The following is a 23,636-nucleotide window of genomic DNA, read 5'->3' on the forward strand; positions in this document are numbered from 1 at the left end:
GAACAGTAATTGGCTGCTAAGAAAAGAGGTGCACTAGATTATCTCTTTTCTAAACCTTTAACATGCGACTGCTTTGCCTCTGAGCAAGGCTATAGCTGGAAAACAGGCAGGCATGCCCCAGTTTGTCCAGTGGTTCTCAACCTGCTTAGTCACAAGGCACCTCTCAAGAAATGCTAACTCTTAGCTTTCACTCACTTTCGACTGCAGACAAATAACAGAGCAATTCTTTTGTTGCAAAGAACTCAAAGAGATCACAACAGGTCAGAATGTTTTTGACGCTGTAGATTTCTATTCAAAATCTCTGGGTGTACTTTGTGAAGTGTGTATGAGTTACTAATACTGAGTGGCACCCTTAAAAGGATCCCATAACACCCGTGTTGAGAATCACTGCTTTAGTTTGTCAATACCATAAAAAAATAAATCTGGATCACTCTAGCATGTGCCTTTTCTTTTCTTGTAACTTCAGAGAAAAAAACAAACCAAACACAGCTAAGTTTAAGAACTGGGTCAGGAAAATTTCTGAGACCATTTCAGGCAAGGCCTTTGCATCATCTCTCTTCTCTGAAGTGTTGTATGGGAAGTTTGAGAGTTGAGCCATGGATACCTTGACATCACTCACTATTCTGGATCAGAACAAATAGGAGAACAGCTTCAGGGTGTGATGATATGAAAACATTCTGAGGGAGCCTCACGGAGGCTCCTTCGAGTTTCAGAAGACCTAAACTGAGGTCCCAAGCTACAGTGGGCTCTCAGAGTTAAGTAGGCATGAAGCAGCCCTTTAAAAAAAGCTTCAGTATCAGTTGGTGAGAGAAAACTAAGCACAACCACAGAGGCAGGTGACAAACTGAACTTGATTTAAGGTGAATTTGAACAAAGCTGAGTGAAACAGCCAGTCCAGGGCAGTGCCTTCAGATCTGAATAGAGGTTCTGGCTGTGGTTTTAAGAGATCAAATCCACCCAATCTAGGAGTTAGATGGTGTCACTAAACAAGCATTTGTATTAAGCTTGTTAGCAAGAACCGTCTTGGATGGTATGGTACTACCAGGATGTTTGTGACCATCTCTCTTAATCTTGAAGATCACCTTGGGTAAGGTGTACATCAAGCCTCTGCCCCACTGCAGGGATAGGTAATAGACTGATCAAAAAGTTACAGGAGACATGGGTCTGTAGGTGAAGTCTATTAAGTGAAGGGACATGTGCCTGCAGTTGTACTAAGTTCTAAGGTGGGCTGGGGGGGCAGGGCACGGGGGTTGTTTTTGTTTTAAGTAATTGGAACTTACCTTGGACAACATACTTTTGAACCCAGAACCAAATCATGTCCAACACCCATGTGTTAGACCCAACAGTGGATTGAGCCTGACTGAATAGGGCAAGTCACTTCCTGACAAGTAGCTGCTAGCTCTGACCAGCTTTCCTGTAACCAACCCTTGCCATTTCTGTCAGATTCAGTGCCTGGTTAACGTGGTGGTATGTGCAACAGAGGCAGCAGATGAAGCATGCTGTTTCAGCACCTTGTGAGATGGAGATCAAGCGCTACCTCAGGCCCTCTCCTGAACTAGGAGAGACATGTGCCAGTACTGTGTGGTAATATGTTGGCTCTGCTTCTGGCAACATACATCAGCACCATGCCAAAGGCATTTCTAGACCAGTTTTAGGCGGCATTCTGAGAGTCTCTCTTAGGCCTGTAATTGGTAGAGCAATCAAGGCCGAGTGCTAGATCCAGACCAGGTTTGCAGAGGTCTACTGGCAAAAGAATAAGATTAAAACTCTCTCTAGAAGATCATTACCTTATCTGCTTCAGGGACAGCATTTCTTGCTTTCTGGATCTGTCTCTCAGTTCCTTCAAGCTGTACCTTTTGATCTTGCCCTTTTGTCTGGATGCCGATACCAGATGTGATGATGGAGCTGTCAATGACAGGTCACAGCACGGAACACCTGGTGCAATTTCACTGGCCCTCAAGTTGTTATGAAAAGCAGTTCTGGTGCAGCGAGTGGTGCTTTTATTTCCAGTATCAAGACAGTCAGTCAGGGGACATGGATTTCTTGAAAGTTTGAAAGGATGAGTTTTAGGTTTTCAGGAACAGTGACACACTGGCCTTTATTTAGCTCATGGGTCAGCAACCCCTGACATGCATGTCAGTGTGGCATGCGAACGCATTTTGCTTGCGTGTACACGCCACAGGGCTGACAACAGAGAAGGGGCCAGGGCTGCACTGCCACAACAAGGATTGGGACCCTCGCAGCTTCCCTGCGAGGCATGCATGTACACCCACCACCAGCAATGAGCCACACTGGGACTCTGCAGACCTTGGCACAGCAGTTTACAGCCTCCTGGGCATCCGCCACAGCCAGCCCAGATTCTGGACAGGCCCCTGCTGCCTACCACAGAGCCCAGGCTGCTCGCAGCAGGAAGCAGCGAGGCTGCAAGCCACTGCATTAAGGTTTGCAGAGCCCCAGCTCAGCTCACTGCTGGTAGCCGGTGCTTACATGCCTCTCGGTGGACAGCAGGGAAGAAGCCAAGGCTGTGCTAACACAATAAGGATTGGGCTCGTTGTGGCTCCCCAGTCATCCACTCCGGGGGCACACCAACATCTTACAAGTCAAGTTTTTGGCACTTCCCAAAAATATTTCTGACCCTGATCTAGCTCCTTCACAAGGCAACAGAAATTTGAGGGAACACTGCAACTCCAGGGCACTTGGATTACTTTGACACTAGTGTTCAAAAATTTGATCTTGTGCACCTATAGAAAAAGCATCACTGATGCATACTCAAACAAAAGCAGTTGCTTGGCTTAAATATCACCTGAAAGCCAAGTTATTTTGCATAAACACAGAGGGATCAGCTACAGAAATCTCCGACACTAGAACTGGGCCCTAAAAATTCACTCCAAATTTTTCAGTAGTCAGCCACAGATATTCAAAGGATGGTTTTAACCACACCACTGGGACAGGAAGGAATTTATACATTTTACTCTACTGAATTTGCAAAACCTGCTTTTGATCAGTCAAACAAAACAACCCCCTCCCACCCTGATGGATATTACTAAATATTTAAATGAAAAAAATAAATATTTGATTATCTTTTTAGCACCTTCAAGATTGAACTATCTTGATTACTGTATTTTCTTTGTCTAAAAACACCCATTATTTAAATATCAGCCCTTAATTTTGTTTCCTGATTTCAGCTGGCATGACAGATCTTCCACTCCGGCTGCCTGCATTCTTTAAAATCTCCCTTTTTGAAGGAGGGAAGGGAGAATTCAGTATTCTATTGCCCTTGACTGAACGTGCAACATTTAATTTTTCTTGTTTGAAAAGAAACATTAAATCGAGAGAGGTAAATTTATGTTCTAGTGCTGCGTTTCATATTTTCTGACAACTATAGATAAAATTTCATTCAGAGGTGATAATTAAAATTTTTATGAGCACATCAAATATTAAACAGCCACTGGCAGGCTTTGGTGTCCGACTGCTTAATGCACCAGGGAAAAATAAAATAAAAATTAACTGCCAACGAAGAGGCAGCTTGATCATTCCAGTCAGCTACTACTATTGTATGCCAGAGATCATAGGACACCTCCCCATGAGTAAGGTTAAGTGGAGGATACTGAATTAGCACAGTAATAAAGGGTTACAGATATGAAGAGTTAACATACAGAAAAAGCAATGTTTGCAGGCCCCTAGGCAAAAGCTAAAGGAATGGAAACTTAGAGTAGTCAGAGATATCACACTAAATTTACCTGGTTAAGATTTAATATTTAACTCAAGTATCTCCATTGTTATATATTGAAAAGTACATTAAATGTCAAGCACCCAAAAGCTAAGAAATATCAGAATGAATACCCTACACAACCTTAATCTCACCCCTTTTTGCACAAGCATTATGCTACTTTAACTTCTGTACAGGACCCCTGCCTCATTTTTTGGTAAAGAGACTGCGACTGCTGCGTGAACAGCGATTCAATGCTGCTTTACACTCATCATTCAGTGTGTGGCCCCATATCCTATTTACTGGTCATGCTTTAAACCCAGCAGAATGCACAGTAATTCATCTCCTCACAGCCTTTTCTATGGTTCCATCACTATAGCACCTGAGAACATCAGACACTGATTGATTTAATTTCACAAGATCTCTATGCAGTGAGAGGATAGTCTCATTTAACAGATGGGGAACCAAGATACCTATGAAGTCAAGAGAACACTGTTTTTGACAGCCTAATTTGAGATGCCTGTGGCCAGTGATTTCAAAGAACTTAACGTGCTGCAGCACTTTATGGCTGCTTGCAGATGTTAAAAAAAAGGCACTTTAAACTCCACACATCCCCACCCACACTAAGCCCAGCAGCACATGCCCAGAAGCAGCACATTAGCTGGATCCAGCTTGCCCAGCATCTGTATAGACCAGGCGCTTTAGTGGGGCTTTTTGACACTTATCTAATAGCTGACTGAATCAGCTATTAGAAAAAAGCCCCCCAAAGCCCCACTGAAGTGCCTGGTCTATACAGACACTGTGGAGCTAAGTTGAAGTCTCATGATGCTTTTTCTGGTAAAGCACATTTTTTTGGTTGTTGTTGTTTTTTTAAACATCTGCAAGCACAACTCCAGTCAACCTCAGGGCTTGCTTTCTTTGCAAAGTTATCTGTAGTTATAACTTGAGCACTACCCTTATCTTCAGCTCCCTCACACTTGCTAAAACAAAAAATAAAAAGCCTCACCTCAAATATAAGGGCATTTCCAAAGCACGTTGGCTGGCCCCTCATCAGGTAGACTATAGAATAATGATTCTCAACCAGGGTCTATGGCACCTGATGGCCCGCTGACATCCTTTCAAGTGTGCAGCAGGATGCCACAAAATTTAGCACTGTTAAGTGTGCAAACATGATCCACATGACAAATCTACAGAAACCCAAAGATTTCAAATAGGAATCTGTTGTGTTAAATACACTCTGACCTGGTGTGGTCTTTCTGAGTCCTTGTCAACAAAAAAATTGTTCTATTGTTTTTCTGCAGTCAAAGTGAAAACAAAGAATCTGCATTTTCTGGAGGGGTGTCCTGTGGCTAACAAGGGTGCCTTGAGTTGAAGAAAGGTTGAGAACTACTGCTACAAAACAAGTGAGAGTACAATCAGCCAGTTCAATGACCATGTTTCAGTGTGGACAAAGGCTGGCCTTCCAGCTCCTAGAATCCTTCCCCCCCCCCACCAAACTGTACCCATTTGCTCAAAAACAATAGATTATTTGTCTTCGTTCACCAGAGCAACAATACATATTGCCACATAGTTTACAGTACAGCAGAAAACTAACAGTCTCTACCCCACAAAGTCTTAGTGACAAGCACAACTGTATGCAGTGCCAGCAATGACACAGGAGCCAACGTGTTATTTTGCACCATCACTGCTTTTACTTGAGCTAGGCTAATTTAAGAAAAGTAACATGAGTTAGTTTACAGTGAACACACTTTCACTTGCTTCTGAATGTTCAACTCTCCTGTAACCTAGGCCACTAGCATCTTCAATTGGGCACCTAGAAAGTAAGAACAAGTAGCTGACAGACAAACTTGCTTCACAGGACCTGGCCAGCACCACACAGGAACTCTGCAGAAGAAGCAGGGACACAATCTAGTCCTCTGGTACTACTAGATGTCAAGTGCCAGAATGCCTCTACACATGCCCTCAACTGCACAGTTGTTACTGTGCAGTCCCAGCAGTGCACTGGTTGTTTCCAACCCTACTGTGCAGTAGCAACGAGCAGCCTCTTCTTGCAGTCACATCTCATTCACCATACAACTCTCAGATTCTGCATCAAATGAAGCAGGGTCCTACAGACCAGTCTTTTTTACTATGCAGGCCTAGTTCATCCTCAGAGCTCAGGCCATCCTGTGCACTGAATGAGTCAGGTCATATAACAGGGGTGTGTGTGGGGGGGGTGCGACTCAGTCAGGTAACTCAGGGTTGTCCAACTTCTGAGTGGCCAGGGTGCCTGCAGCCCCCACACCACTTGGGCTCTGAGCCAGTGTGCAGCCCCATCCCACGAGCCAGCCCTGCTGCACCACGCTGGCACTCCCATTTGCCATGGGGGCTCCACCTCCACCTGCTGCACCGTGCAAAGTCCCGGGATCCCCTGAGGCCCCTAGCTGTGTGCTCCCTCAGGCCCAGAGGCCTCCCTACCCCCAAAGGCAGGGGCAGGAAGTGCAAGCAGGAGGAGCAAGTGGAAGCCTTAAGGACTCCAGCAGCAGCAGAAGAGCAGTGGGCAAAGTGGTGTCCAGACCAGGAGTCCAGAGCTTGCAGGTTAACCTGTCAGGGGCTAGATGTCATCCACGGGCTGCCAGTTGGACAGTCCTGATGCATCTGAAGGACTGTCTCAATACATATGCACAAGAGAGCCAAACTGAGGGCTATTTTAGCACTATTTAACCTTAGTGCCCTTCACACCTTTTATGCAATTTTCTGCTGTTAAAAGGCAAACTGCAAATCACATTTTTCATTGTGGAGTCCTACAATACCCACATCATCTGCCAGCAGATTAGCGATTTTAGATCCACAGTGCAAACATCTGCCAATTGAGTTAACAGTAACTAAGTCAGGAGTAGTGCAGATCATCAGATGAGATTCAACAAGGGCAAATGCAACATCCTGCACCTGGGATGGAATAAGTGCATGCATAAATGCAGACTGGGGAATGGCTAACTGGCTGCAGTACTGCAGAGAAGGACCTGGGGGTTACAGGGGACTATAAACTGAATATAAACCAACAATGGTGCTTTTGTTGCAAAAACTCCCCAAACATACAATGCCCCCCCCACCACAGAATACTGGTTGTATTAACACTTGCAGATCAAGGAAAGTGATTCTGCTACACTACTTAGCATTACTCCACGCCTCACAGCACAGATCAACAAAAATAAAGGGGTCTCAGAGGCAATTCTTAGGAGGAAAGGCTAGGGTTATTTAGTCTGGAGAAGAAGGGAGATTTGCTAACATCTTCAAATACCTGAAGGGTAATTACAGAGAGGATAGAGATGGGATTTTCTCTGTGGCCAAAGGGGCAGGACTAAGAGCAATGGCCATAAGCTGGAACAGGGGAAATTTAAAATTGGAAATTAGGAATGACTTTGACTATAAGAATGGTCAAGGATTGGCACAGGCTTCATAGAGAAATTGGGAATCTCCACCCGTAGAACTTTTCAAGAACAGGTTACACAGCTACTTGGCTGCAATAGTTTAGTCCAAGATGATCCTGCCTTGAAACTGAAAGCAGACAAGAGAAGAAGTGACAGTGATTTGCAGGCATAAATTTGGGAAGGGTGATGGGATGGCAGGGACACTTCTCTGATGGGGTTCAACCTTCCCTTGTCAATCAGGTTCCTCCCTTGTTTCCTTATAATCCCTTATGATACCTAATCTCAGCTGCAAACAACTTCCTACAAGTTCCATCTGTAAACCAAGATCGTTCAGTGAAAGTAAGTGAGGGGTTGTTCTTGGTAGTCGTTCCTTAGCTTTGAAACTCACTTGCCGCTGGAGGCTCACACCAAAGCCTGAGCCTAGGCATCTTCCAGAAGCACTGTAGGACCTTTTCATCTAGGACCGCTCTTGGCAGGTGGGCTGAGTCCTGTGCCACTGTTTGGGGCACTGTTTTATTACTTATTTTATCAGTTTCATACAATTAATTTTTTTTGTAAGCTGTCCTGAGCCTTCTTGGGGAAGAGCAGCATACAAAAACAAAACAATCAATCGGCCAACAAATAATTGAATACTAAAAAGGTCAAAAATGGAGCCCCAGCCCTAAATTTATGTCAGTGGATAACAGAGGAAGGGAACCCATTTGCTGTTGATGTGGTTCCTGAGAGACCCCTAGCAGGGCATATCTGAAATATGGAGTGGTGAAGGACTAAGTCACAATGAGGCCTAAACAAAAACCATTCAGCAGCCTTAAAGGCTCAGAAGATAAGATTCTCCATAAAGTCCTATTACTAGACTGGGTATCGTTTCTGCCCTGAACAGGAGTAACTTTGCCATTAGAGACTTTTAGAAGCTTATTTACTCTGGGGAGCAGGAGGGCATGGACAACCTCTGCACATGGAAAAGTTAGGGGCTCCCAAGGACAAAGGTACGTACTCCAAGAAGGTTAATTTCTAAGCTCTTACCTTTCCTCCTACACAACTATTCCGTCAGTTGATTAAAACTGATTACAGCACAGATTTTCTGATGAACTTTCTAATCTACAACCTGCTTCACTGGAGTTTGCAAGCTTTTAGTAGAAGGGAGGTTTATTACCACACAGTAATTATGACTTGAACATAAGTTCATAAAAAGCTAGAGATCATAAAAATCACTGAGTGTATAAGGAGTCCTGCACACACAGTAGCTGACCCTTTAAGATTTACATTCTCAATTGCTTTTGTATGGGCATGTTTCTGTGACCTTAAAATAAAATGAGCTGAACAGAATTACTAGACTAAAACTTCATTGCAGGTGGAATTCCCTTCTGTCAGCATTCCGAAACTCCAAATCAGAATACGAATGAGAAATGTGATATTGTGAATGCCTGCTCAGCAGTAAAATACAGCCTCTTTACACGTGTCAGTGATCAATGTTGTAAACCTTTCTGACACTGTTGGATATGACCGCTTGCTTAGCACAGAAAAACGATACAAGATTTCATTTTAGCACAAACCAATTAACACAGACATCACAAAAATCACTCTTTAATTCTTGGTCTGCATATCTTCTGTAAAGAACAAACATGATTCAGTGGATGAAAAGTGACAAATATTCAACTTGATACTGTATTAATTACTGTAAGTCTTGCACTTCTTGTAAAAGGCTATATTAAGACCCTAACATACTATATTTTCTTGCATACAATATGCCCCAATATATGCATTTTGCTCTTGAAAGTCAGCATGGAGAAAAAAGATCCTTCCTTGGAACCACTGATACATAGCAGTAAATAACTGAGTTTCTGCAGCAGGAGCCTCTGGTAGGGAGGAGATGTTCACAGCCAGCAGCTACGGAGCCCCATGTGAAACCTAGCAGCATTACTTCTGTTTTCCCAAACAGAGGCAGAAACTGATATTACTGCATTACTTTGTTTATAACGTGGACCCTAATTTCAACAACTGAATTGGGGGGTGGGATGCATGTGCATACTAGAAAATATGGTAAATGCTAGCAATAGGAAAAACTGAAGCCAGCCATGTATAAATTCTTTTATGACCATCAATGAAAAACTATTGAAGGCCTGAATGGAAGTAAAAAGTTCTTTAAAATTATGATTTCTGCCACCTTCATCCTTCAGTTTAACAATGTGTCTTTTAGAAACTGAATTTGAGTTGCATAGGTGATTTCCACAAGTTAAAACATTTTACAAGGCACAAAAAAAAGTTGTGATGTGATTGATGTATGTTTTATTTTACCAACGATTTAAAGCCCCCCAAAGCCCCACTGAAGCGCCTGGTCTATACAGATGCTGGGCAAGCTGGATCCAGCTAACGTCCTACCATTTTGTGAAACATTAGCTGTTCAGACACTAAAGAGTAATGCAATATTGATAGTTAAGAAAATGATACAAAATTAAACTCCACAAGTTGACAACAACTATTACACGAGAAAAAAAATGTTTAATAAAAATTCTGAAATTCCTTTTAGGTTGCAGCCTGAAAGAAGACTATGGTGCTGCTTCTGCGTGCCATGTTAAAATATTAGAAGGCTTTTTTTCATTCAGCAAGTTCCAAAATCACAACTTTATCATTACCTTTAGTAACTCAGACATGAACAAGTGATTTTTCTTGCATTATATGAATATGCTTATGCATTCTAATTTACTATTAAACAATTAGCATTCTGGGGCAAGCTTTCATAAAACAGGAAAAGTAACCATGACCAATCAGATTTTAGGTTGACCAAATTTAAGCATATCCCTGTATGTACATAGTGGGACAGAAAGGACAATTTTGAAATAAGATGACACTGCCAGTCTTGTTACCCAAATCAGAACAGTTCAGAATTTTTATATTTCATTCTGCAGATTATTTTATTTAACCTTGAGGGTTCAGAAGTGTTTTTTACCTGCATTGCTTTTATGCTGTACCCTGCCTGAGCTTATAACCAGGACCACATTGATTATTTAGGGAAAAACCAAATCACTAACCCCCGCTCTTATTTCAGGGATTCAGCTGTAGTAACCCCAAACTTGTTTACCAAGCAAAAAAATATCACAGTAAGGAAAAGGAGGAGTGACTTTGCTCTTTTCAATTTGCAGTGGACTGCAGTTTGCTGCAACACTACAGGCTCTTTCTCACTTTCCTCTCTCCACCTGGGAATTTTTTCCACACTAAAAAAAGCTGGATGCAAAAAACCTTCAATGCCACTTTGGTGAAAATGGAACGGAACAGAACAGAACCTCACGCAGAACTCAGTCCAGTGAACGTCGTGCTGGTTCTGGCAGCATAGTGAAAAGCAGTATGATCTCCAAACATGTGACAGGAGTTATAAACAGCTTAGTTAATGGAGGTGGCAGAGAACCCTCTGAAAGGTCAGCACAGGTTGGACAAATCAAATAAAATTTTATTTCATGACAGAGGGGAGTGAGTATGACCCATCAGTCAAAACTACCTTCCCTGCTATTCCCATTCTTCCATACCATTGTAGGTGAAAAAAATAGTTCTAATTAAATACAGTTGGGGATGGGGGAGAAGGGACGTGTGACATATCTAAGTCAGAGGATTTTCACAAGGGGATGAAACAGCTAGAAAAATAATTCTCATTGTGTTATACTCGCATACTATCTCCTATAAAATGATCTTGCCAGGACAGAATATCTCACGATTTCTATCCCAGGTTATGGTTTTGAGAACACTATTTCACAAAGGGATGCATTAAGATGACTGGATACCACATTTCCAAAGTGGCACATCTAACCAACCTCCGCAGACTTCCAAATGGTTACCAGCTGTAACTCACTAGTTCAGAAATGTGCATATACCATTGCAAACTGCACAATCAATTCCTTACAATGAAGTTTTCCAGCAGAGACTAACATGGGAAGCTGAATTAGAAGTCAGGAGCCAGGTTTAAAAAATCCAGGCTAACCTTACATTTCTGTTTGGTCAGCGCAGAAAGAGCCAAAACTGGGCCTTTAATCTATACCAAGCTCAATGCAAATATGACCATTACATACTTTCAGTTGCATTTATGGGAGCAAGAGATTCCACCTTGTGGGCTAGACTAAGCAAGCTGTTAATGTTTGAAAAAGGAAAGGGAATTTAACTTTTGGAAGGCAGAGGCAGGGAAGAGACCTAAAGTAGTAGAGCCTCATTGAAGAAAACCAGTTTTTGGCAAGAAATTGAATTTAGAAAAATGATAAAGAGAAGTGGAAAAATGTACAACTGAGAAAAGAGCTGCCAAGTGTTAAACAAAAGCTGCAGAAGGATTAAGACAAAGAACAAGTAGATAGGAAGGATAGGAAAGGCAGTAAGTGAGGATGCTGCATCCAGACAGACTCAGTTTTTAAGACGTCACGCACAAACATGAAATGCACAAGATGCAGACCTAACTTGAATACCATAGCCAACTGGCAGTGGGGTGTAATGGGAGTTAATAAATGGTTGTGAAGCACTAAGATCCTTAGACAGAAAGTCTTAAGCATGAGTGCCATGAATGAAGTTTCAGTACTGCTTCAGTTGACAGAAAAACGCATCTCAAAATGAATGTTATCACTCATCTCGGCCTTTGGTCTGACTACCCACCTACCACACTGCATCCTCGACCCATCATAATTTTCATTCTGAAACTAAAGATAATAGAACTGCTGTCCTGTTGCAAAAACATCAGCCATCACCCCCCTGAATGCATCCCTCCCTTTCAATGTTCCTATATTGCCACACAGTAAAAGCACAAGACCCATATCTCTTCCCAGTAAATATGAATAAAACCTAAGTGTGTGCAACTGGTTCCATGCAATTTCAACACTCACAATTTTCAGCATTTCAATTACAAACTGAAAATCACATTAAGGGTAAGTGCAGACGTTCAGGATGGTTAGGAGGAGGTTAGATAGTGTTAAAAATGGCCATTCGATATACCTTAGTTCACCCAGGTGTGGACCTTTTACTGAGATCGAGTCTAAGTGTTTGATAAGCAATCTAAACGCATAACAATACAGAAGTTCAGCACACATAGACTGATCTAAAGACAGTGGAACCTGGTCTAAGATAGACCTGGATCGATGTATGCTCAAATTTAAAGTGATCTAGGTTAGACTAGTGCACAAAATTTCTGTACAGTTACCTGCACAGGACTGGAAAAGCCCAGCCACTGGCCCCAGGCCCCCGCCCCACAACTGCAGTTTTCCTACCCAACCCCCTGACACCAGGCAATTTTTAGCACCCCCACCCCTCCACAAGCAGCTCCAGTGCCCGATTTCTCAGCGTTCAACCCTGCTAGAAGCTGAGCAAGCATCGGTGAGGGGAGGGGCAGGGGATGGGGATGTACGTTCACTGAGGGGGCCTCCAAGCCCCACTACAGACCCAAGAGCTCCCCTGATCCTGCCAGACCCTCCCAGATCCCAGCTGCCCCCCCACCAGTCCCACAGATACCTGCCCCCCCAACCCCATCCTCAGATGCATTTAGCTGTGTTCATGACACATCGGCTAAGAAGTGATGCTTCCTCTCTACTCAATACTGGTGAGACCCCAGCTGGAGTAGGGTGTCTGGTTCTGGGCCCCGCACTTCAAAAAAAGATGTGGAGAATCTTGAAAGGGTTGAGAGAAGGGCCACAAGAATAATTAAGGGCCTGGAAGACCAACCTTATGAGGAAAGACTAAGGAGATGTTCAGCCTGGGGAAGAGAAAACTGAGGGAGAACTTGGTGGCTGTGTATAAATATGTAAGGGGTGAATATCAGGAGCTGGGAGAAAATCTGTTCACTAGGGCGCCCCAGGGGAGGACAAGGAGCGATGGCCATAAACTACTGAAGGATGGTTTCAGGATTGATGTAAAGAAGAACTTCTTTACAGTAAGGGTGACCAGAATCTGGAATAGACTTCCCAAGGAGGTGGTGCAGTCCCCAACCTTGGAAGACCAGGAGGAGACTAGACAGACATCTTGCCAGGATCATTTGATCTCAGTAGTATTCCTGCCAAGAGCAGGTTGGGGGGGGGGTTAGGGTCACCGATAACCCCCCCAAGCCTGCTTGTCCCCCGTCACCCCAATGCCCCCACTGCTAGCCCCCACATTATAACTTGCATTAAGCTGGGTGGCCATTTTTAATGTGTTCTAACCTGCCCCTAACCCCCCCTCCCCCGCCACTCCCATCTGTACTTAGCCTAAATAGTTAGCTACTACAGCGAGCCAAGGATCCTTAATATAAATTGCAACTGTGAATTTTACATTTCAAGACAAGTGTTAATGTAAGAATGGCATTCTTTCAGGCTATTACAACAGCCACAGATTTTCAACATTATCTGTCAGAGAAACAGTACTTAAGATTCTCTGTATTTGAACTTTATAGTCCACTTTGCAGTGAAACAGGGCTTTCCTGATTTAGAGGGTAATTTTCCTAGGTTTGCTATAATATTTCAAGTTCTCTATTAAAATCACTCACCATTGTTCCAAAGGGAATAGCTCTTGAAGCATGATAATAGATGGCAATGAAGTTAATGAAGAAGGCAGTGCCACACACCATGGCTGGGATAAGGAAAGCCCCAATGAACATTTGCTTTATCCATCTCCTTCCTGTAAGAAGAACACATTTCAACATTTTGGTAGAGGACAGAATGTGATTCATTTGGGCTCTCTCAGTTTATACTTGCAACAAGCTCTATAGAAAGTATTTAGCTCCCCCCCCACCCCAAGTGAAAGAAACTAGTACTTGCTAATAATCTACTCAGACAAGAACAAGGCAACAGTTTTTCATGCCTAACAAAGAATCTGATTTCAAAAACACCATTCTATACAGTAATATGGAGATGGGAAGTAGAACAACAGCCTAAAATGGGAAACGGTGATATAGAAAACAACCTTTGCTTATTATGCAAGAAGTGTTTAGAAATGCAGCTGATGGGTATTTATAACTGAAGTTATCTCACTTGCATCTGTAGACATTTATACTGTTGTAAACTGTCAGTTCAAAGCACTAGTTAAATTTTACAAGAAGGACAACACACAGTTTACAGCTTTAACGGCAATATTTCAACTAAGGTCAACTCAGAACCCATAAAATGCCACATAAAGCTGGACTAAAGACTTGAGCTTAGCTCCATGATAAAGTGATTTTCAGCATCACTCCCTTCCCTTTGTTGCTGTGATCACCTTCTGTCTGTATATATGAGAAAGACAGATAGCAAACTCTTTGAGAAAGGGCTACTGGGTAAAATGTTCTGTATCTGCGTCAATGGATTTAAAGTTCCACTTTCAAAAGTGGTCAAGTGGAAAGCGATCTGAGACTGACTTCACGTGGAATTTCATGGGACAAACTCTGAAGTCATATCTATAGAGGCTTACCTAATTTGCAGGGGCTGCCCCCCAATCTCTCAGGTAAAACGTGGGCCCATGCAGTGATTCTGAGGGCGAAGCACAGCAGAGCCCCCCTCACACCTCTGATTGGCCAAAGGGCCTCAGTGCCCCTGCTTTTCACCACTGACTGGCTGCACGGGATGCCTGTCATGTGGCCCTGCCCCTAGGCGCTGACTGGCTGCAAGGGCTCTCCATCATGCAGCCCTGCCCCTCACTATCAATTGGTGGAGAGAGGCAGGACCATATGACAGGCAGCCCTCACAGCCAATCAACAGCGAGGGATGAGAGCTGCAGCCATCTTGCCTGCTGCCTTTTGAGTGGGCAGACCCCCTTCCCCGCTCTGCCAGGCTGCCGCAGCACAGCAAAGACTGAGGGGTCCCTCTAAGGAGAGAGCATTTTCTTTTCTGTAAGTTTTTTTTTCCCCTGTGGATTTTGCAGGCATTGCCTGGGCTTCACAGGCAATGTTGGGTTTTATGGAATCCACAAAATCATGTATTTGGTAGGTTCCTACATATCAATAACTGAAAATATTACCATTGTTCTTCCTGTCTGCTATTGAATTACCACATACATGTAAAATAAGTACTAATACATTTAAATAACTCAATACAATTTAATTCAGTACAATGGGCGCCTTCAAAAATAAATAAATAAATGAATGAAAAAGGATAAATCTAGGGGTGCACTGATAGAGATTTTGGCGGCTAATACCAATAGCTGACTTTTCAGGAGGCATATTGGCTGATACTGATCCAATTTCCAATACCCATGCAGGCAGCATGGAGAGCTGCCTCCAGCTTGTAAGTCTGGTGTGGTGGAAGGGGCTGGGGAGGCAGATCAACACCCCCCCCAGTGAGGGAGGCTGTGGGGCTGAGGTAGGGGCAAGCACTGCCCAGCCGGGGCGTGGTAGACACGGGATGGAAACGTGGCTCATCCGGGAGGTGCAGGGAGGGAGGGGGTAGCTCCCACCACTGCACACTGCTGGTCCGGCAGCTCATCTGGCACTCACTTGCTCATGTGGCGGATCCTGCCACTGCTCCCGCCGTTCGTCTGGGACGGCACTGGGGGTGGGGAGCATTCACAGGCCATTTACTGGCCAAATTATGGGCCCAATATAGCCGAATTCTGATACAGTAAATTTTCTTTATAATCAGTGCTGATCCGATATCAGACAGATGCATCAGTGGCACCTCTAAACAAAACCAGTCAATATGAAAAAGATTTTCAAAACCTCGACAGATTGTTATGGAATTAGCAACCATCTCTAGCAATTACTGCTGTGCTTTGGAGTGCAAGAACTCAAAGAACATTTTTCAGGGACTTGAGCAAGACTTGTTTAAATACCTTATGCTTGCTTTCACTTGGTTGAATTTACTTGAAGTTTTATGGTCTTGTATTTTATTTAAATATCTACAGAGGTTGGATGCATCCATACAGTTGAACAAATACCGTACAGGAGCAAAATCAGCAACAAAGACTATGAGAGAGATGGCAAAGATTTGGCAACCAGAGCCAAAAAGTGATGAAAATGGCTTCAAGAATTGCATGCTGATTATCAATTGGCAAAGTGCATGGATTTTAACAGCAGCATACAGGAGTTCATTTCCACAGTTTTTGTATCAACTTAACCAGATTGGTGATGGGGGAAAAAAATTACAGATTGGTACAACTACCTCATACGTGTCTTTATACTAATGTACTTGTTTCAATACCAGTAAAATATAGAATCAGTAAATTAGAGTTCAGAGGGATTTCAGGAGATCATCTAGTCCAGCCCCTGCTCAAAGCAGGACCAGTGCCAACTAGATCATTCTAGCAAAGGCTTTGTCAAGTCAGGTATTAAAAGCACCCCCAAGGATGGAGATTCCACCACCTGTCTTGGTAACCTTTTCCAGTGCTCCACCATCCTCCTAGTGAGAAAGTTTTTCCTAATATCCAACTTAAAAGCTCCCTTGCTGCAGCTTGAGACCATTGCTCCTTGTTCTCTCATCTTCCATCACTGAGAACAGTCTAGCTCCATCCTCTTTGGAACCACCCTTCAGGTAATTAAAGGCTGCTATCAAATCCCCTCTCAATCTTCTCTTCTCCAGACTAAATCAGTCCAGTTCCTCAGCCCCTAAACCATTTTTGATGCCCTCTACTGGACTCTCTCCTACTTGTCCACATCTTTTCTATAGTGGGGGCCCGAAAACTGGGCATAATACTTCAGATGTGGCCTCACCAGTGCTGAATAGAGGGGAATAATTACTTCCCACCATCTCCTCGCAACGCTCTTACTAATGTAACCTGTGTGCTGTTCTCAAGAAAGCTCACAAGCGCACACTTGTGATTCATACTTAGTTGTCTACTGTAACCCCAAGTCCTTTTCTGCAGAGCTGCTGCTTAGGCAGGTCGTCACAAGCCTGTAGTGGTACAAAGAACTGTTCCATCTTAAGTGGAGGTCTTTGCACTTGTCCTCGTTGAACCTCATGAGATTTCTTTTGGCCTAATCTTCCAATTTCTCAAGGTCTCTCTGAATCCTAGCCCTACCCTCTAGTGCAGGGATTGTCAGCCAGGGGTACACATACACCTGGGGGTACTTAGGAAGGTCCCAGGGGGTATGCAGTAGTGGCATGGAGCAGGGCCACCTGCACTGCTTTTGTTTTCAATTCACTTCTAGTTTTGTTACTGCGTGCTGATGGCAGTTTTACTTTTGCTACCACAGGTGCATGGGGGACCCCTCCCCCATTTGTAGACTGGCCACTGGGGACCCTCCTCCCCCACTTGTCAACTGGCTGCCAGGGGTACAACGACCAAAACAGGTTGAAATATCTACTACACCCCTAAGCTTGGTGTCATCCACAAACTTACTTAGGGTGCAATCCATCCCATCTTTCAGATTGTTAATGAAGATACTGAACAAAACCAGCCCCAGGACTGACCCTTGGGACACCTCCACTTGATACTGACTGCCAGCTAGACACTGAGCCACTGATTACTACCTGTTGAGCCCGACAATCCAGCCAGCTTTCTATAAAACTTACAGTCCATTCATTCAACCAACCCACACTTCCTCAGCTTGTTTGCAAGAATGCTGTGGGAGACCATATCAAAAGCCTTGCTAAAGTCAAGGTATATTATGTTCACTGCTTTCCCCCCAATCCACACAGCCAGTTATGTCATCAGAGAAGATAATCAGGTTGGTCAGGCATGATTTGCCCTTGGTGAATCCATGCGGACTGTTCCTGATCACTTCCTTTTCCAAGTGCTCAAAAATGGATTCCCTGAGGACCTGCTCCATGATTTGAGCACAGACTAAGGTGAGACTGACTGGTCTGCAGATCCAGGGAACAATTCTTCATCCGTTTCTTCAAGATAGGCAAATATAGTGCCTTTCTCCAATCATCTGGGATCTCCCCAAATTGCCACAGGTTTTCAAAGATAATAGGCAGCAGCTCTGCAATCACATCAGCCAACCTCCTCAGCACCCTCAGGTACACTGCATCTGGCCCCATGGACTTGTGCACATCCAGCTTTTCTAAACAGTCCCTAACCTGTTCTTTCACCACTGAGGGCTGAAGATGGCTACTCACCTTTTCCCCAAACTCTGCTGCTTAGTGCAGTAGTCTGGGAGCTGACCTTGCCTGTGAAGACTGAGGTAAAAAAGGCAATGAATATCTCAGCCTTTTCCTCCTCATCGTCACTAAGTTGCCTCCCCCATTCAGTAAGGGACCCACACTTTCCCTGACCTTCCTCTTGTTGCTAACATACTTGTAGAAGCCCTACTCTTCACAACCCTTACTAGCTGCAACTCCAATTGCATCTTGGCCTTCATGATTTCATGCCTGAGCAATATTCTCATACTTTTCCCTAGTCATCTGTCCAAGCTTCCACTTCTTGTAAGCTTCCTTTTCATGTTTAAGCTACCCAAAAAGTTCTGTGCTAAGCCTAGCTGGTCACCTGCCACATTTGCTCTTCTTCCTGCACATTGGGATGGTTTGATCCTGCACCCTCAGTAAGGTTTCTTTAAAAATACAACTGGCTCTCCCAGACTCCTTTCCCCCTCAAACTGGCCTCTCAGGGGATTTTGCCCACTGCTTTTCTGAAGTCCACAGTCCCTATTCTGCTACTCTCCTTTCTTTCTTTTGACAGCATCTTAAACTTGATCATCTCGTTGTCAGTGGTGCCCAAGCTGCCATCCACTTCTACATCCCCCACTAATTCTTCCCTATTTGTAAGCAAAAATGACTTACCGATCTGTCAGTAAACAATTTTAGTTCAGTCAGCACAAAAACTTCAACAAGAAAGGTTTAGACTTGACATTTTCAAGCTCTTAAAGAGCAATGAAGATGGGTGTTACAGAAGCTAAGTGCTAATAAGTAACACTTGCTAAAAACATTTTTTCCAGTATCTGTCTGGTTTACTGAAGATGAGTTCTCTAAGAAAAAAAGTAATTATTATTTTCATATTGCAGCATAGGGAAACAGTAAAGCTTGTGGAAAAACGGGGTACTCCAGTTTAGATCTCAGAAGCACTGGTACTGTTGCAGAATTAAGGTTGCAGAGAGCCTGCCCTACTTTACTTGGCTAATTTTATCGTGCTTTTATTGCCTACCGATATTCACTTTTGAATATGGTGAAACAAACAAACAAGAAACATGCTGAATTAAACAACAGATGCTTTACTAAGATCCCATGAAAGTTACTCAGTCCAATGAACAGCCAAAGAAATGAATGCTGTGCACGTCTACCAGCCCTTCCCTTCGCTCTTTACAAACAGCCAACCTCAAGGTCCCTATGAAGAACGGGTATATATCAGGATATTGGATCAGGCAGCAAAGGCCACCTCTCTGGGGTTGAACACCTAGGCTATTTAACAGCACACAGTAATACCATACTGCTTTCAGAACAAAAGAAATTGAATCCATTTGATATTAAAAGACATATTAGACAGGCAGAATGTAATTACTGAGCTGCAATTTGGCCAGGAGACTGCTGTTTAACATCCCTGTGTTCCTCACTGATTTAAAAAACAATACTACTGATATTTTTGGCAATCTTCTGTTAGGAGAAACAGCCAACTCTGGAGCAGGGAATGACAGCTTAACAGATTCAAATATAATCCATTAACTAACCTAACCATAATCATTTAATATAGTTTTAATTAAAAACGTAGAAAAGTTACCTCCTTGTCTAGCATAAAGGCTTCCTCCAAAATATCCATTCACTGGAGATGTTGCAGCATAAACAAATATAGCTGTACTAAGCATTGATCCTCTCCTACAATAAGAAACAGGTATTTTAGCAAGGTAAATATAAATGCAAAAAAACCCCCAATGTATATTATAGCAAAAGATCCCAGTAAAACGAGCACAACTGTCAAAAAATATGTAATTGCTACTTTTAGTGGCAGTAAGAGCAAAATACAAGATGAAATGAAATTTGTCTTTAAAAGTTTAGTATCTTTACTGAAAATGACACTCGTTTCCCACTGAAAGCTGCTGATCAACCTCATTTTACCAGGCTAGAAGCTATTACGTTACTGGTGCAGTATATTCCTGACATGCTTAATTTCCTTTTAAATGAAGGCAAAATATATAATTTTTACCCAAATTATTGGTAGTCTTTTGTAGCTGTGCCCTATAGCATGAAAAAATGAATTATAACATATACATACACATTTAGCTATCATAAGACTATAACATATGGCTCCCTTAAGTTAACATATGCCATAATTTCAGATGAAAGAACTACTTTAGCTGTAATGTTTTTCAAACAAAAAGTCACTTTGTGATGGTTCTTGAGAATACTAAACAAATCACCTGTCCGCCATCTATTCGAATTCAGCAGATAATAAATAAAAGATAGCCTGAAATGTTTGTCTTAGAGAAGACTGAAAACATCAAATATAGATATTGCAAAATGTTGTACTGAAGCCTCCACATTGTCACCCTGAAGGCATCAAATTGAAGCTGAAAAGTTCAGTCATTTTTAAAAAGTTGTCGACTTACTAATATAGCAAATATAGAGCTTTACTTGCTGGGGACTTTTACTGGCCAATCAAGCTAACGTTAAACCATAAAAGGTGCCTCCCTCCTCACCAATTTATTTAATCAGGCTGTAGAGAAAGTGGACTCAGGGGTTGCTCATGAATAAAGCAGCGCCATACCACCCCTAATAAAACTGACCCTTCTTTGGCAGAATCAACAGTAGGATTTCAGCCAGTTGGCTGTATTGAATGAGTCTGTCATTCCATCTGATAAATTCTGGACTGCAGGCAGTTTGGCTTTTGATGGACAAACACTGGATGCTAAAACTCTAGCTAACTCTAATGCATGGTAGTTTCCTTCTGCAGCTTTGGCAGTGGATTGAACGGTTGCAATAAATGTAAATACATTAATAAATAAATGATGTATTAACTTTCATATTAGACATGAACTCTACTAAAATCCATCTGCCTATTAAAATTAAGTTTTCCATTTAGAAAGCTCCAGCCAACAAATGCACATAGTTATGATACTTGTTCACATTAACCAATTTAAAAGCAGGCTATAAAAAAAAAAAAAGGCAGGGGTAAATCTTGGCCTAATTTATGTTAGTATAAATCCAATGCATTCAGTGAATGCTAGCTTGAAATGATGTTAGAACCATGCTTTTAGAATTATAGACAGTGAGGGTTGGAAGGGACCTCAGGAGGTCACATCTAGTCCAACCCCCTGCTCAAAGCAGGATCAGCCCCAGCTACATCATTCCAGCCAGGGCTTTAAAACACCTCCAAGGATAGAGATTCCACCACCTCTCTAGGTAAACTGTTCCAGTGCTCCACCAACCCCACTAGTAAGAAAGCTTTTCCTAATATCCAACTTAAACCTCCCTTGCTGCAACTTGAGACCATTAGTTCTTGTTCTGTCATCTGTAACCACTAAGAATAGTCCAGCTCCAAACCTTTTAGACTCAGGGCATCCTGCACTTAGCTCAAGGCATCCCTTGAAAAATGCCAGTTCTTAATTTTCACTTGTTTTTTTTTTCTACAGAAAAATACTACGGAAATTATGTTGCAAAGAACTCATAAAGACTCCAACAAGTTACAGTGTTTTGAACACTATGGATTCCTATTTGAAAACTCTGGATTTACCTTGCAATTCATGTTTGCACACCTAACAGTCCTAACGTGCGAATCTCCATGGTACCCTTGAAAAGCATGCCAGGGTGCCACAGCACACTTATTGAGAATCACTTTGTTAGAATTTGTCACCTTTATACTTCAGTCGTATTTTTTTTCAAGTCCTAAACACAAAAGCTTTCCTGTAATACAATCCATTATTAATAAATTAACAACAGGTATGACCAAATGCCAGCTAGACATCTTCCACAGAAAACTGTGGAATATCTGGAGAGGTTTAGCCAGCTTTTTTATAGAACTGCACAACACTCATGCCAATTATTTTGTAAAAGTGATTGCCCATGGGCAAAGCATAATCAAAAGTACATTTTTTCAGCTTAGACCATTGTATTTTCTTCCTTCTAGCTGACTTCTCAACCAAAACTGGTGAAATGCTTACATCCATTCTTAGAACTAGACTGATATCTCTGTACAAGTGGCACTTAAAAAAAAGCAAACAAACAAACAAAAAAAAACAGATCTAGAGACCATGTAAACACCTCTGAAATCACCAGCTGTTTCTCCCAGATCTTTTACAAGATAACCCAAAACCAATACTAGCTGCACTGCAATGTGCAAATATTTCAAACATAATAGTAATGGTTCCTGCCCTAAACAGTTTAAATTCTAATAAACTGAATCTGTCTGTGTAATTCCCTCTTCACTACTCTCATCAGGGGAACAATCAATAAAACCAACAAGAACACACCAGGATAATTGGCATGACTGTGTGGGGGTTTTAAAAATTATGTTTCAGTTTAAGTAAAAGGAGGCAGCTAAATGCAGATGCAAGAGCTCTCTCTAGTGGCCTACCAAAAAAACTGCAAGTATTGTGTAAAATTGCATGAAAGCCAAAGAGAGATTTTTAATTGCTATTTAATAAGCAAATATTAGTAAAGTTATTCATCATTACTGCACCCAAAATGCAGTAACTGCTTTTCAAAACAGAGAAAGCCAGTGCATACCCAAGAACATACAGTCTAAAAACTGACAAAATGATGAAGGGGAGAGCGGAAGGGAAATACCATTCCCACAAGCAACTAAATCAAAGCAATGGACAAGCCACAGGACTGACCGTTTAAATGGGGCTGATCTGGATTTCTATGTTTTGTCTAAGTAACTTGAGTTAGGGTTACTTTAGTGCTCTATGTGCACTCCAAATTGCAGAATAAGCCTTGTGGGGTAGACTCTTTCTAGTACTTACTTATCTCCTTGACTTCAGACACTGGGAATAATTCCTATGGGAGTGAAAGTAACTTCTCAAAGTATATAAGGGAAGTAATTATTCCCCTCTATTCGGCACTGGTGAGGCCACATCTGGAGTACTATGTCCAGTTTTGGGGCCACCACTACAGAAAAGATGTGGACAAATTGGAGAGAGTCTAGTGCAGGGCAACAAGATAGGGCCAATGTGGTCCCTATCTTCAAAAAGGGAAAAAAAGAGGACCCGGGAAATTACAGGCCAGTTAGTCTTACCTCAATCCCAGGTAAGCTCTTTGAAAAAATTATCCTGGCACACATCCAGGAGGGCCTTGCGGGGGAATGCATGCTCAGGGGCAACCAACATGGGTTCATCAGTGGCAGGTCTTGTCAGACCAACCTGGTGGCCTTTTACGATCAGGTCACCAAATCATTAGACGCAGGGGTTGCTGTGGATGTAGTCTTTCTGGACTTCCGGAAGGCTTTCGACACTGTCTCTCACCCTGTCCTCATCAAAAAGCTGGGAGACTGTGGTGTCGATGCCCACACGGTCAAATGGGTCGCCAACTGGTTAGAGGGCCGCACCCAGAGGGTGGTAGTGGATGGGTTCTTCTCGACCTGGAAGGACGTGGGCAGTGGGGTTCCGCGGGGCTCGGTCCTCGGACCCGCACTGTTCAACATCTTCATCAGTGACTTGGATGAGGGGGTAGAAAGCACCCTGTTCAAATTTGCTGATGACACTAAGATGTGGGGGGATGTGGGTGCACTAGAAGGGTGCAGTAGGC

General features: G+C 42.8%; 1 protein-coding gene across 1 annotated transcript in view; it reads right to left on the bottom strand.

Annotated features, from left to right (window-relative positions):
• The window catches only part of TM9SF3 (transmembrane 9 superfamily member 3), a 104,969-nt gene that overhangs the window by 22,550 nt on the left and 58,783 nt on the right, over window positions 1-23,636 (bottom strand). Inside the window, exons 8-9 of the mRNA XM_090057064.1 lie at window positions 19,675-19,769; window positions 13,601-13,731 (exon numbers count right to left, since the gene is read on the bottom strand). Of these exons, the coding sequence (XP_089913190.1) occupies window positions 13,601-13,731; window positions 19,675-19,769 (226 nt within the window). The remainder of the gene's footprint in view (window positions 1-13,600; window positions 13,732-19,674; window positions 19,770-23,636) is intronic.

The sequence above is a fragment of the Crocodylus siamensis genome, chromosome 7 (genome assembly GCF_052110815.1).
Source record: "Crocodylus siamensis isolate JL-2025a chromosome 7, ASM5211081v1, whole genome shotgun sequence".
NCBI classification, from domain to species: domain Eukaryota; kingdom Metazoa; phylum Chordata; order Crocodylia; family Crocodylidae; genus Crocodylus; species Crocodylus siamensis.